General features: G+C 37.2%; 1 protein-coding gene across 2 annotated transcripts in view; it reads left to right on the forward strand.

The window, feature by feature from the left end:
- The window catches only part of CNTN6 (contactin 6), a 322024-nt gene that overhangs the window by 256159 nt on the left and 50181 nt on the right, over positions 1-15684 (forward strand). For both annotated transcript variants that reach the window (XM_027523249.1, XM_027523250.1), the window contains exon 12: positions 15165-15292. In XM_027523249.1, the coding sequence (XP_027379050.1) occupies positions 15165-15292 (128 nt within the window). The remainder of the gene's footprint in view (positions 1-15164; positions 15293-15684) is intronic.

The following is a 15684-nucleotide window of genomic DNA, read 5'->3' on the forward strand; positions in this document are numbered from 1 at the left end:
AAGCAACCAAGATATTCTTAAGTAAGCAAATGGCTAATAAACTGTTATATATCCAGGCAATAGAATATTCAGTTCAGTTCAGTCACTAAGTCGTGTCCGACTCTTTGCAACCCCATGAATCGCAGCACACCAGGCCTCCCTGTCCATCACCAGCTCCTGGAGTTCACTGAGACTCAGGTCCATCGAGTCACTGATGCCATCCAGCCATCTCATCCTCTGTGGTCCTCTTCTCCTCCTGCACCCAATCCATCCCAACATCAGAGTCTTTTCCAATGAGTCAACTCTTCGCATGAGGTGGCCAAAGGACTGGAGTTTCAGCTTTAGCATCATTCCTTCCAAAGAAATCCCAGGGCTGATCTCCTTCAGAATGGACTGGTTGGATCTCCTTGCAGTCCAAGGGACTCTTAAGAGTCTTCTCCAACACCACAGTTCAAAAGCATCAATTCTTTGTGCTCAGCTTTCTTCACAGTCCAACTCTCACATCCATACATGACCACAGGAAAAACCATAGCCTTGACTAGATGGCCAAGTAATGTCTCTGCTTTTGAATATGCTATCTAGGTTGGTCATAACTTTCTTTCCAAGGAGTAAGCGTCTTTTAATTTCATGGCTGCAGTCACCATCTGCAGTGATTTTGGAGCCCCCAAAAATAAAGTCTGACACTGTTTCCACTGTTTCCCCATCTATTTCCCATGAAGTGATGGGACCGGATGCCATGATCTTCGTTTTCTGAATGTTGGGCTTTAAGCCAACTTTTTCACTCTCCACTTTCACTTTCATCAAGAGGCTTTTGAGTTTCTCTTCACTTTCTGCCATGAGGGTGGTGTCATCTGCATATCTGAGGTTATTGATATTTCTCCTGGCAATCTTGATTCCAGCTTGTGCTTCTTCCAGTCCAGAGTTTCTCATGATGTACTCTGCATATAAGTTAAATAAGCAGGGTGACAGTATACAGCCTTGATGTACTCCTTTTCCTATTTGGAATCAGTCTATTGTTCCATGTCCAGTTCTAACTGTTGCTTCCTGACCTGCATACACATTTCTCAAGAGGCAGGTCAGGTGGTGTGGTATTCCCATCTTTTGAAGAATTTTCCACAGTTTATTGTGATCCACACAGTCAAAGGCTTTGGAATAGTCAATAAAGCAGAAATAGATGTTTTTCTGGGACTCTCTTGCTCTTTTGATGTTCCAGCGGATATTGGCAATTTGCTCTCTGGTTCCTCTGCCTTTTCTAAAATCAGCTTGAACATTTGGAAGTTCATGGTTCACGTATTGCTGAAGCCTGGCTTGGAGAATTTTGAGCATTACTTTACTATTCAGTGTTAAAAAGAAACACGCTAACAAGTCATGGAAATACATGGAAGGATCTTAAATACATATTACCTAGGGAGATAGCCAATCTGAAAATTTATATACTGTGTGATAATAACTATTTGACATTCTGGAAAAGGCAAAACTTTGGAGACAGTACAAAAATCCATGGTTGTCAAGGAGGGATGAACAAATAGGTGGAGGAAGGAAAAAATAGGTAGAATACAAAGAATTTTTAGTTCAGTGGAAATATTCTGTATGATATTATAATAAGGTGTGTGCATGGGTGCTCAGTCATGTCCAATTCTTCTGCGACCCCATAGACTATAGCCCTCTAGGCTCCTCTGTTCATGGAATTATCCTGGCAAGAAAACTGGAGTGTGTTGCCATTTCCTTCTCCAGGGGATCTTCCTGACCCAGGATTAAACCTGCGTCTACCCATATCTCCTACATTTCAGACAGATTCTTTAATGCTGAGCCATCAGGAAAGCTCATTATAATAATGGATACATGTTATTATATATGCTTCTAAACAAACAGAATGTACCACACCAAGGGTGAACTCTAAGGTAAACTATGGTCTTTGGGTGACTATATCAGTTGTAACAAATGTACCCCTCAGGTGGAGAATGCTGATAATGAGGGAGACTAGGCATTTGTGGGTAGCATGAAGGATGTAGATTCCTACGTAGGAAGTCTATCTTTCTCTCAATTTTAAATAAAGGAAAATTCAAAATATAAGGTAACATAATGATTCAGATAATGATTCAGTAGAAATCAAGATGCAAAGACCTGCATCCTGGCAATGGCTAAGTAAGTTATTTATTTTTTAGTTTTTAAATAAGATATCTTAGTTTCTGTCTGACCAAAGACCAAACTGAACCTGTGCCCCTTAAGTGGAAGTGCAGAATTCTAACCACTGGACTACCATGGAATTCCTCATATCATTTTATTTATTTGGGACAAAATTGCTAATTTTTAATATTTGGTGAGACAGAGTACTGTGAAATATAGTGAATAAGAGGAGGGGTATGATAGAGAAACTTACATATTTTACTTCAGATTCCCTAGGATACAAAAGTAAGAGTGAAGCAAGTAAATTTAGGCAGCAGTGCAGACCAGTGGCTCACTTTAACCCACATAAATACACAACAGGCAGGCTGGCATCAGCTGGCTCACATAGACTGTCTCCATGCAGAAATTACTTGGGGATAAACAGTTTTTGAAAGGAAAGAAAATGGGATTTATGTGCTGGCTGCCCCTTTGCCAGTGAGGTTGCATTATCTGGACTTTTGGCAGCCAATGGCACTAAGAGACCCTGGGGAGATGCATAAGCTGTGTCTGAAACAGTGAAAATGAAAGTAGGCTTGGGAAGATAAATCGGATTCAGACAAGGGGTTGTGGTTGTTGTTCAGGCCCTCAGCCATGTCTGATTCTTTGAGACCCCATGTACTTTAATGCAACAGGTTCCTCTGTCCATGGGGGTTTTTCAGGCAAGAATACTGGAGTGGGTTGCCATTTCCTTCTCCAGGGGACCTTCCCAGATCAGGGATTGAATCCATATTTCCTGCATGGCAGGCAGATTCTTTTCACTGAGCCACCAGGAAAGGAAGCAATGGAGTACAAATCTTCTACTAGATGCCTGGGGAAGAGACCTCTAGGCTTTCATCTGGCAAGTCTCTAAAGGATGTACTCTAAGAAAGATTTTTGGGAACTCTGTGATCTCACTGCTGAGGGCCCAGGTTCAGTCTCTGGCTGGGTAACTAAGATCCCACAAGCCATGTGGGGTGACCAAAAATAAGTAAAGCAATTAATTAAAAAAAAAAAAACAAAAACAGAAATATCTGCAAATTGAGAACATTTGTTTTCTCTTTTGAACTTAACTCTTTACTGAAAAGAATATTTGTGCTCTTACCTAAAAGGCAGAAAAAATAAAAGATATGATAACATATTTAAGAATTCCTTCCACAAATTTTGCTGAATTTTCTGGTATGTATTTTCCCTTGTTTAGAATTAATTAACAATAATAAGTGTATTGTGCTTCACAGAATATGATCTATGCCATTTAAGAGAGACTAGATTTTATTTTCTGTGCCTATTTGATCATCTCTGTTTGGACATAGCACTGCATTTTTATTCTGTCTCTATCCTTTTATCTCTTTTTTCAGGTTACCTGTTGGGTTTTTTACTACTCTGATGATTTTATAAGGATCATAAAATACATTTTAATAATCCATTGATTTATCTTGGACAGAGGTGTGACATATTTTCTGTGTATAAATACCATTAGAGATGTTCAAAGTTACTGACATAAAAAAGATGAAAAAGAAAAACTTTATTTTGATTTAAATGAGGAAGCATTGGTATTTACTTGTTTGTATATTACTTTTTGTAGCTTGTTAAAATAAGTAATTTTTAAAAGATAACTTTTTAAATGGCAGTAAGATTAGCATAGATATTGCACCTTACCTATGCTAATCAGGTGCTAAAATTATTAAAACTAATATCAATATTTGATCTTAAATGGATTCCAGTGGGACATTTTACCTAAAACCTAAATTGTGCAGAGTCAAAATTTATACATACTTTTCTACTTCTTATCTCATTTTAATCCAATCTATTTTACATTTTCTAGATATCAGTAAAATTAGACAGTCAATTAAAATTTCATGGTCTACAGTATTATCTTTAGACAGAACTGGAAGCAATACTCCAGTTAATAATCTAACTATAAAAATAGCAGTATTGCTCTAGTTTCAGCAATATGAAATTATAATTGCCCAATGTCCTAATTTCTCTGAGTTTAAGAAATTTAGCAATTACTAGTCTTCTGTGTCCTAAAATTTTGTGATAGGCTATGGTTAATACTAAACAAAAAAAGCAGAGACTTCCTCATTTTCTATGCATAGGGTATCTACCATATGCATAGAAAATATAGATCTGTTTTTTCTATATGTAGGTAAATCAAAGATTGGGCATGCTTTAGATTTGATGTAGTGATAAACTGGATGTGAATGCTAATATCTATTGTATTTATGAAGTTTATATTGAACAAGTTTCGAACTGTGGTGTTGGAGAAGACTCTTGAGAGTCCCTTGGACTAGAGATCCAATCAGTCCATTCTAAAGGAGATCAGTCCTGGGTATTCTTTGGAAAGACCGAAGCTAAAGCTGAAACTCCAGTACTTTGGCCATCTCATGCGAAGAGCTGACTTATTGGAAAAGACTCTGATGCTGGGAGGGATTGGGGGCAGGAGGAGAAGGGGACGACAGAAGATGAGATGGCTGGATGGCATCACTGACTCAGTGGACGTGAGTCTGAGTGAACTCTGGGAGTTGGTGATGGACCGGGAGGCCTGGCGTGCTGCAATTCATGGGGTCGCAAAGAGTTGGACACGACTGAGCGACTGAATTGAACTGATCTCATACAGCTCGGGAAAGCAAGAGGAAAAACATTCAACACTAGTCTTTAGACTAATTCCTCAGAATAACAAAACATTTGACATGTGTTCCAGATAAAAGACTCCTACGCGTTCACGTGACATAATAGTCTATGTTCCTGATGTTTTATTCACAATAGCTCAAAAGTAGACAGCAAAGGATGTAAAAGTAGAAGGCAACAAGTTAAGGCATCTATTACTTTTGTTTTCCCTTTGTGCTACTAACATCCCATGATGTGGGAAGATTGAAATGTTGGGCGTTCTATCACACTATGTAGTCTGCCTTCAATTTATCAGTTAACCTTAAAGTGTTTGCAAATGTTGGTGGCTCAGTTTTTCTACATTTTCTATTTTTCTATGCCAATATAAAATCCCCCAATGTCATTTGACTGTCAGATACAGCTTATAGTTCTGAATTTCTACCTTTTTATTAATGCTCTAATGCAATTAGAAGAATAATGTGAGGTATTACACATTATAACTATTAATTATTCTATTGTTGAATGATCATAATACATCTATACATGTAAATGTCTTCAAATTCTAATTATTACAGAACATTTTAAATGTAAATGCCTTAATTTGTGATTTAATCATCTAAATAGACTACTAAGCTTTGGTAATTTGGGGGAAATTTCTCAATTTGATTGCGTGAACAGGTGAACTATTCTAATTAAGTGGATATTTGAGAATAGACACTGGAGAGGAACAGTGTTATCACTGAACTGTGAAATGATCACAGAGAAAGAGTTAAGGAGGAAACATACATACACCATCAGTTAAGTATTAGAACTTAGTGATGCCAAAAGCAAGATAATTCAGGGACTGATAATTATCTCTTAAAGTCACAAACCATCCCACTGAGTCAGTCAGAGGAAAGGGTTTTTTTTTAAGATGTCAGGCAGGAGTAAGAACCAAAATGAGATTCAAAAACACTGGTCTGAGTCATGTAGGAAAGCAAAGACCAAAACTGGTATCAGCGAAAAATAAAATTAATAAGTAGCACTTAATTAATCCAGTTCTTAAAAGAAGTCTATGTCCGTACCCAAAATAAAAACGAGAACACTGCAGATCAGAAAAAAAATGATTCCACAAGTACAGACATGAAGTGGTATGAATTCAGTGTAGAGTCTTAGTCAGTGAAATGCTGGGGACAATCTGTCATTAGGCTCCTTTTAAACAGTCTATCATATACCTCTCAGGTCTCTTTGTTGAATTGTGACAAAACACTTTGTCCTTTCCCTGCTGTTCCTGTTCATGGAATTGCAAAAGTGCTTACATTGTTTAGAAGAATGAAAAATTAGTTCATTATAGACCTACTGATGGCTAACTAAGAGTAGGGCATATTGCTAAGCATGCTAAACAGTTTACCTGATTTTCATCTCAAGATTCAGTGACACAGATAATATTAATATTCCCATGTTACAGATGAGAAAGCTGACAACTTGCATAGTTGAATAACTTGGACTCAGTAATACAAATATTAAATATGATGGCTCAGATTCAGTCACTTCCACTGTATAATCATAAGGGATTTGATTTAGGTCATACCTGAATGGTCTAGTGGTTTTCCCTACTTTCTTCAATTTAAGTCTGAATTTGGCAATAAGGTGTTCATGATCTGAGCCACAATCAACCCCCCGTCTTGTTTTTGCTGACTGTATAGAGCTTCTTCATCTTTGGCTGCAAAGAATATAATCAATCTGAGTTCGATGTTGACCATTTGGAAGTCCATGTGTAGAGTTTTCTCTTGTATTTTTGGAAGAGGGTGTTTGCTATAACCAGTGCATTCTCTTGGCAAAACTCTATTAGCCTTTGCCCTGCTTCATTCTGTACTCCAAGGCCAAATTTGCCTATTACCCCAGGTGTTTCTTGACTTCCTACTTTTGCATTCCAGTCCCCTATAATGAAAAGGACATCTTTTGGGCATGTTAGTTCTAGAAGGTCTTGTAGGTCTTCATAGAACTGTTCAAAATCAGCTTCTTCAGCATTACTGGTCAGGGCATAGATTTGGATTACCATGATATTAAATCATTTGCCTTGGAAACGAATAGAGATAGTTCTGTCGTCTTTGAGATTGTATCCAAGTACTGCATTTCAGAGTCTTTTGTTGACTATCATAGCCACTCCATTTAGTCTAAGGACTCTTGCCCACAGTAGCAGATATAATGGTCATCTGAGTTAAATTCAGTGGAAGTGAGAAATAGATTTAAGGGACTAGATCTGATAGACAGAGTGCCTGATGAACTTTGAACAGAGATTTATGACATTATACAGGAGACAGGGATCAAGACCATTCCCAAGAAAAAGGAATGCAAAAAATTAAAAAGGCTGTCTGAGGACATCTTACAAATAGCTGAGAAAAGAAGAGAAGTGAAAGCAAAGGAGAAAAGGAAAGATATACCCATTTGAATGCAGAGTTCCAAAGGATAGCAGGGAGAGATAAGAAAGCCTTCCTCAGTGATCAATGCAAAGAAATAGAGGAAACGAATAGAATGGGAAAGACTAGAGATCTCTTCAAGAAAATTAGAGATACCAAAGGAACATTTCATGCAAAGATGGGCTCAATAAAGCACAGAAATTGTATGGACCTAAAAGAAGCAGAAGATATTAAGAAAAGTAGCAAGAATACACAGAAGAACTGTACAAAAAAGAGCTTCACGACCCAGATACTCACAGTGTGATCAGTCACCTAGAGCCAGACATCCTGCAATGTGAAGTCAGTGGGCCTTAGAAAGCATCACTACGAACAAAGCTAGTGGAGGTGATAGAATTCCAGTGGAGCTTTTTCAAATCCTGAAAGATGATGCTGTGAAAGTGCTGCACTCAATGTGCCAGCAAGTTTGGAAAACAGCAGTGGCCACAGGACTGGAAAAGGTCAGTTTTTATCCCAGTCCCAAAGAAAGGCAATGCCAAAGAGTGCTCAAACAACTGCACAATTGCACTCATCTCACATGCTAGTAAAGTAATGCTCAAAATTCTCCAAGCCAGGCTTCAACAGTACATGAATCATGAACTTCCAGATGTTCAAGCTGGTTTTAGAAAAGGCAGAGGAACCAGGGATCAAATTTCCAACATCTGCTGGATCATCGAAAAAGCAAGAGTTCCAGAAAAACATCTATTTCTCTTTTATTGACTATGCCAAAGCCTTTGATTGTGTAGATCACAATAAACTGTGGAAAATTCTTCAAGAGATGGGAATACCACACCACCTGACCTGCCTTCTGAGAAATCTGTATGCAGGTCAAGAAGCAACAGTTAGAACTGGACATGGAACAACAGACTAGTTCCAAATAGGGAAAGCAGTACATCAAGGCTGCAATTGACACCCTGCTTATTTAAATTATATGCAGAGTACATCATGAGAAACACTGGGCTGCATGAAGCACAAGCTGGAATCAAGTTTTCCAGGAGAAATATCAATAACCACAGATACGCAGATGACACCAGCCTTATGGCAGAAAGTGAAGAAGAACTAAAGAGCCTCTTGATGAAAGTGAAAGAGGAGAGTGAAAAAGTTGGCTTAAGGCTCAACATTCAGAAAACTAAGATCATGGCATCTGGTCTTATCACTTGGTGATAAATAGATGGGGAAACAGTGGAAACAGTGATAGATTTTTTTTGGGGGGGGGGGGGGGCTTCAAAATCACTTCAGATGGTTACTGCAGCCATGAAATTAAAAGCTTACACTTTGGAAGAAAAGCTATGACCAACCTAGACAGCATATTAAAAAGCAGAGACTACTTTGCCAACAAAGGTTTGTCTAGTCAAAGCTGTGTTTTTTGCAGTAGTCATGTATGGATGTGAGAGTTGGACTATAAAGAAAGCTGAGCGTCAAAGACTCAATCCTTTTGAACTATGGTGTTGGAGAAGACTCTTGAGAGTTTCTTGAACTGCAAGAAGATTGAGCCAGTCCATCCTAAAGGAAATCAGTCCTGAATAGTCATTGGAAGGACTGATGTTGAAGCTGAAACTCCAATATTTTGGCCACCTGATGGGAAGAGCTGACTCATTTGAAAAGACTCTTATGCTGGAATGATTGAAGGTGGGAGGAGAAGGGGAAGACAGAGGATGAGATGGTTGGATGGCATCACCGACTCAAGGACATGAGTTTGGGTAAACTCTGGGAGTTGGTGATGGACAGGGAGGCCCGGCATGCTGCAGTATGGGGTTGCAAAGAGTGGGATATGACTGAGTGACTGAACTGAACTGAGAATCAGTCATAAGCAGTTGACCCCCACTCCATGTTTGCTAAATAATACTACTACTTATAACACCATTATTGCATAGGACAGTGTGAGAGAAGAAAACTAATCCTTAGTATTAGTATTGCCATCATCATTGCCTTAGGTTTTTGGTTAAAACTCCCCCATGGTAAAGGATATCAAACTTGCTTTTACTATTTCAGAAAAGCTTAAAGTCCTGAGAAAATGTGCATATATGCACACACATTAAATATTCCATTACATTTGGGGAGTCAAATTGAAAACCTCCAATATTAAAGAGAATGTTATGTAAATACTATATATATCTTCATGGACTGTGGTCCACCAGACTACTCTCCACTTGGAATTTTCCATACAAGAATACTGGATAGGGTGCCATTTCCGTCTCCTGGGGATCTTTCCAACCCAGACCCAGAGATCAAACCTGTGTTCTTGCATCTCCTGCATTGGCAGGTAGGTTTTTTACCATTAGCACCACCTGGGAAGCCTATGTGTATGTACATGTATATACCTGCTTCACTCTTACTTTTGTTTCCTAGGGAATCTGGAGTAAACTATGTAACTTTCTCTATCATACCCCTCCTCTTATTCACTACATTTCACAGTATTTGCACTGTCTCTCCAAATATTAAAGGTTATCATATACATGTGTGTGTGTGTGTGTGTGTGTGTACACTCAAATTTGTACTTTTAGAAACTATTAGGTTGGCCAGGGTGTATTTGGATTTTCCATAAGATGTTACAGAAAAACCTAAATAAAGATTTGGCCTTATTAGTAACTATACTTTGTAAACTTAAAGTGGAAGAGCACTTGCTAAAACAAGTACTTCCTAGTCTAGAGAGACAGACATGGTTGGAATCTATACTACCTAGCAGGTACATTGATGTACCCCCTTCTTTCCATGCCTCCCTTTCCTGACTTGTAAAATGGGGATGATACGAATAGTGAGCACAGAGGTTTACTTAATGATTCAATAAGCTGACATTTTTAGGGCTTCCTAAGTGGCACTAGCGGTTAAAGAATCCGCCTGCTAGTGCAGACTTAAGAGACGTGTGTCCGATCCTTTGGTTGGGAAGAACCCCTGGAGGAGGAAATGGCAACCTGCTCCAGTATTCTTGCCTGAGAAATCCCATGGACAGAGGAGCCTAGTGGGCTACAGTCCGTGGGGTTGCAAAGAGTTGGACATGACTGAGCACAGAAGGCGTACATATGCTTAGTAGAGGACTTGTGCAGACACCATACAGTAATAGTTCACAAGCTGTTTGTGTTTTGACCAATGAGTTTAGTTCTGCAAAATAATATCCTTGATATTGACATTATCTATTTTTCACATACCTATTGTAATATTTAACACAGTACCTGGAACACAATAGATGTTTAATGAATATTTGCTGAATAAATTTAGAAGCAAAACAATCTCTATAAATGCTCTATAAATTGCTACTAAATTTTTAGAAGCCTTACCATATTCCATCGTACTTTGATATTTTCATACATGCTTTTATAATCTATTATCTTTTAGCAATGTAATCTCAGCCTTAAGTTCTAATTTAAAAATATACATGAATTATATGTAATCAATCACTTCAATATCTTTTGCTTTCTTCTCTGTGGCTTATATTCTCTTTGATAATTATTTATGCAAATTTCCATTTTTACCACCAGAATGTTTTCGCAGTTTTTTGATAACCAAGCATATCTACACTCGTAGTTGTGCTTTGTTTTTAAATGCCAGAGAGGCTTATGTAAATAAACATAGAATATTTTAATGTACTTTATTAATATGTTCTTTACAGCCCTCCAGATAGCATTTTGAAGTATCTTTTAGAATGATCCAAAAGAAGGATAGAAAGCCAGCCTTTATCTTTATCAATGTTACCAAAACCATCAATTAAAATGTTCCAGTTAATTTTAACATGTGCATCCTTCCTTATCTGAAAATGTCAATTGTTCAGTTTGCTTAATACAGTTTGACATCAACTGGGTGTTCTTTCTTTTTTTTAATTGTTTATACTAAGCCATGTTTTGATATGTGACAGATGGGAAATTCTCACTTTTCTTTAATAGTTTTTTTTTAAATTATTCTGCATAAATTTAAGGCTATGATTAGGTAGTTTGAGTATATCTACATTATTAAAGATTGAATTTTCTTACTGTATTTTAAATCTCTTATTAATGAAAAAATTATCTGAAATATTCATACCACTTACTTATCACATTAAATTCTCAAATTATGGTAAATCTCTGGCTTTCTATATCCTAGGTAATTAGGGAGAATTACACTCTTAATTATATATTTTTTATAAATGACAAATTGGTTTGTTTACTAGTTTGGTTTCATAAAACTAGTTTGGTTTCATAAAAACTAGTTTGGTTTCCTAAAATGTTTTTATAAAACATTTAAATCTAAGACTTTTTATTCTTTTGTACATTTTTGCATATTGTGTGTGTGTTTAGTCTCAGTCGTGTCCGACTCATTGTGATCCCATGAACTATAGCCTGCAAGGCTCCTCTGTCCATGGAATTCTCCAGGCAAGAATACCAGAGTGGGTAGCCATTCTCTTCTCCAGGGGATCTTCCCTACCCAGAGATTGAACCCGTGTCTCCTGTATTGCAGACAGACTCTTTAAGATTTCAGCCACCAGGGAAGTCCTTTTTGCATACTGACCTTATGAAAACAAAATGGATTCTTCAGTTCAGCTTAGTCGCTCAGTTGTGTCCGACTCTTCGCGATCCCATGAACCACAGCACGCCAAGCCTCCCTGTCCATCACCAACTCTCAGAGTTTACCCAAACTCATGTCCATTGAGTCGGTGATGCCATCTTACCATCTCATCCTCTGTCATCCCCTTCTTTTCAGCCTTCAATCTTTCCCAACATCAGGGTCTTTTCAAATGAGTCAGCTCTTCGCATCAGATGGCCAAAATATTGGAGTTTCAGCTTCAGCATCAGTCCTTCCAATGAATACCCAGGACTGATCTCCTTTAGGATGGACTGGTTGGCTCTCCTTGCAGTCCAAGGGACTCTCAAGAGTCTTCTCCAACACCACAGTTCAAAAGCATCGATTCTTTGGCACTCAGCCTTCTTCACAGTCCAACTCTCACATCCATACGTGACCACAGGAAAAACCATAGCCTTGACTAGACGGACCTTTGTTGGCAAAGTAAAGTCTCTGCTTTTTAATATGCTGTCTAGGTTGGTCAGAACTTTCCTTCCAAGGAGTAAGTGTCTTTTAATTTCATGGCTGCAATCACCATCTGCAGTGATTTTGGAGCCCCAAAAAATAAAGTCAGCCACTGTTTCCACTGTTTCCCCATCGATTTGCCATGAAGTGATAGAACCAGATGCCATGATCTTTGTTTTCTGAATGTTGAGCTTTAAGCCAACTTTTTCACTCTCCTCTTTCACTTTCATCAAGAGGCTCTTTAGTTCCTCTTCACTTTCTGCCATAAAGGTGGTGTCATCTGCATATCTGAGGTTATTGATATTTCTCCCGGCAATCTTGATTCCAGCTTGTGCTTCTTCCAGCCCAGCGTTTCTCATGATGTACTCTGCATATAAGTTAAATAAGCAGGGTGACAGTATACAGCCTTGATGTACTCCTTTTCCTATTTGGAACCAGTCTGTTGTTCCATGTCCAGTTCTAACTGTTGCTTCCTGGCCTACATACAGGTTTCTCAAGAGGCAGGTCAGGTGGTGTGGTATTCCCATCTCTTTCAGAATTCTCCAGTGTTTATTGTGATCCACACAGTCAAAGGCTTTGGCATAGTCAATAATACAGACTGAAATCTTTATTATAATGACTTGAACAATGTTCTCAAATGTTATTGTGCTTATAAATTACTGAAAATCATGTTAATATGCAAAGTTTGATTCAGTAGGTCTGGGATGAGACTACATTTTGAGGCATAAACACCTAAGATTATCTTAAGGGCATCTAATGATGGCTCAACAGATATTTCTTGAATGTCATATTCAACATGCACAATTATTTACTGCAAGTGAGGCAAAGCAATGATTTTTGAAAGAAAATGAGCACTCAGTTGCAATGTTCAATTCACTCTTTGACACTTATTAGCTGCTTAGATTTGTACAGATTTTAACTTTTCCTAGTCTTAGTATGCCTTCTTATTATCCCAAGCTTGAGAAATGTCTATTGATTTTCTAAGATATCTAAAGAAATAATCTGTTTCAATGATGACAATTTCAGTTCAATTTAACAAACTACTGAACATACACAATGAGTTAAAAGAATGGTATACTCAGGTAATAATAAACCACAGTTTATATGAATTTTCCTTTTCTGCAAGTTAAGTGAAACATTATACAACATACAAGCATTGACAGTACTAGTTGGGAAGTTGTTGGCCTTTAGCTATCAGCAGGTATATATTTTTAACATTTAAAATTATTTTGGCAAAAATTTAATGTTTCTATGTTGCTTTAAATTCTTAGTTTTTCCTAAATTCTAGAGGTAAATGATGCACCCACATGTATCTCACATCGATTTCTTCTAATTGAATCAGATAAGGAATTGTTTGGGGCCAGACCCTTGCTACATACTGGAATATCTTTGTTACTGTTCATTAACAGTATGATTCAACTGTTAACATAAATTGGGATCAAGAAATCTAGACATTTCAGAAATTAAATATCAAATGTTTGCTAATGGGGAATACTCCAAGATAATGACTTAAAAACTTCTGATTATGTGTCATGGAACATTCTAAACCCATAAGTGGATCCTTTCACTCACTTGGCAATAGAATATGGGACTATCACTAAATATAAACTAACATCAGAAGCTGGTTTGGTACAAATTGTACTTGGCTAATATTCTCTGTGTTTCAAATTGGGTAATTAATTATATTAGCTACATTTCCTGTAATAAACATATTAGAAACAATGATATGTTTGCAATGAAACAAATATGGTTTTGCTATTTTTAATAGATGTGATATGCATGCCACATTCCTTTCTTTCCTTTAAAACCACTGTCATTACAAATGAATTTTCACTATTTATTTTTATGCAATACTGACTACCTAGCTAGTGCTTTTACAGTTTTGTTTTGTTTTTTACAAACTTTCAACTTTTTATTTTGTATTTGGGCATAGCCAATTAACAATGTTGTGGTAATTTCGGGTGACACAAACTCCCCTCCCATTCAGGCTGACATATAACAATGGGTAGAGTTTCATGTATTATACAATATGTCCTTCCTTGTTGGTTATCATAATATGTCCTTCCTTGTTGGTTATCCATTTTGAATATAGCAGTCTGTATTTTTAAAAGATCATAAATTTAAATTTATAACACAAAATTGGGTACATGTTCTTTTGTTTCATTTTGTCTCCTTATTAAAATACTTGGTGATGATTTTGCCAAGAAACCAATCTTAGGGTTTCCCTTGATTACAACAATGTTCTGATGTTTGCTTTTGACTATTTCTGAGTTTCAGAGAAAATTTCATAGGAACCATTTTATGAAAGGCTGAAAGTTCTTAAATAGCTATCCCTCCATTGTATACTATATGATTACATGTATTTTAGGAATATTTAATTCAGTCTGACTTTTTGAAGTCTTCATTCATTTTACTCCTTTCTCCTTTTGATGGACTAGGCCACATAACAAGATGGGCCTGAGGCCTTTAGCTATGGGACCATGTGGATAGTTCCTTTAGCTCACTAGCACAGGCAAATATCGTCATGGTTGAGAACCTATTGTTTGGTAGCTGAAAGTCCTAAGTAAAAGCCGGTTTATAAAGCCACAGAGTTAACAGTGTGAAAATCAGCTTGCATGTCTCTAATACCAACTTCAATTTTCAGCAGAGAGTTGACTTTTCAAAATGCACAGTGAATAGTTGCATTTGTTTTTAATCAAGCAAATGGGCATTGCAGCATCAAGCACTCATTTGATTTTTAATGTGCATTGGTATCACCAATGATAATTCAAGTGACAGCATAAATAATTGTCAATACTGTGTCAGAATAAAAGCAACTGTCATTTTTTCTAATATGCAGATTCAGAGATTACTCACAATTAAAAGCAGAATAATAGGAAAGGGATATATTCATATTATCAAATACAGCCATGGTTTTAGAAATGCTTTAAAATGAAAGTAAGAGGTTAAAGCTTACCAGTTTTACAGAACCTTACTTATATTAATTATAAATTTTCTTTTTAGAGTGTTTCTCTTGGAGGACGGCAGCCTCAAAATATATAATGTTACCAGGTCGGATGCTGGATTATATACTTGCATAGCTACAAATCAGTTTGGTGTTGCAAAGAACACTGGCAGCCTCATCATAAAAGGTATTTTACTATCTTTGTTTGTGCTCGATGAACACTGGAGATACATTTGCATACCTGACCTCTATCACTGTCAACCCTGCATCATATTGCATATGTGAAATATTTGGTTTCACAGCTTATTTGAGTAGTACCCTTATATTTATTAATAGCATGCTCACTTTGCCAGTGGAACAGAATGGTAGATGTGAATAGCTTGACAGTTCAAAAGCTGTCCAGTGGGTAATAAGACAAAACTAAAACCTCCACTTAAAATATGCGGATTTCCACAAATGCCTCCATGAGAGGAATTTGTGAATATTTTGATGATGTTAGTGAGGTTTCTTTCAGAAACTCTCAATTTGTATAAAAATTTTACCTGGATGTAAGGCTGCCAAGCACATAGTCGATTCATT

Source organism: Bos indicus x Bos taurus, chromosome 22, assembly GCF_003369695.1.
Source record: "Bos indicus x Bos taurus breed Angus x Brahman F1 hybrid chromosome 22, Bos_hybrid_MaternalHap_v2.0, whole genome shotgun sequence".
Lineage (NCBI taxonomy): Eukaryota > Metazoa > Chordata > Mammalia > Artiodactyla > Bovidae > Bos > Bos indicus x Bos taurus.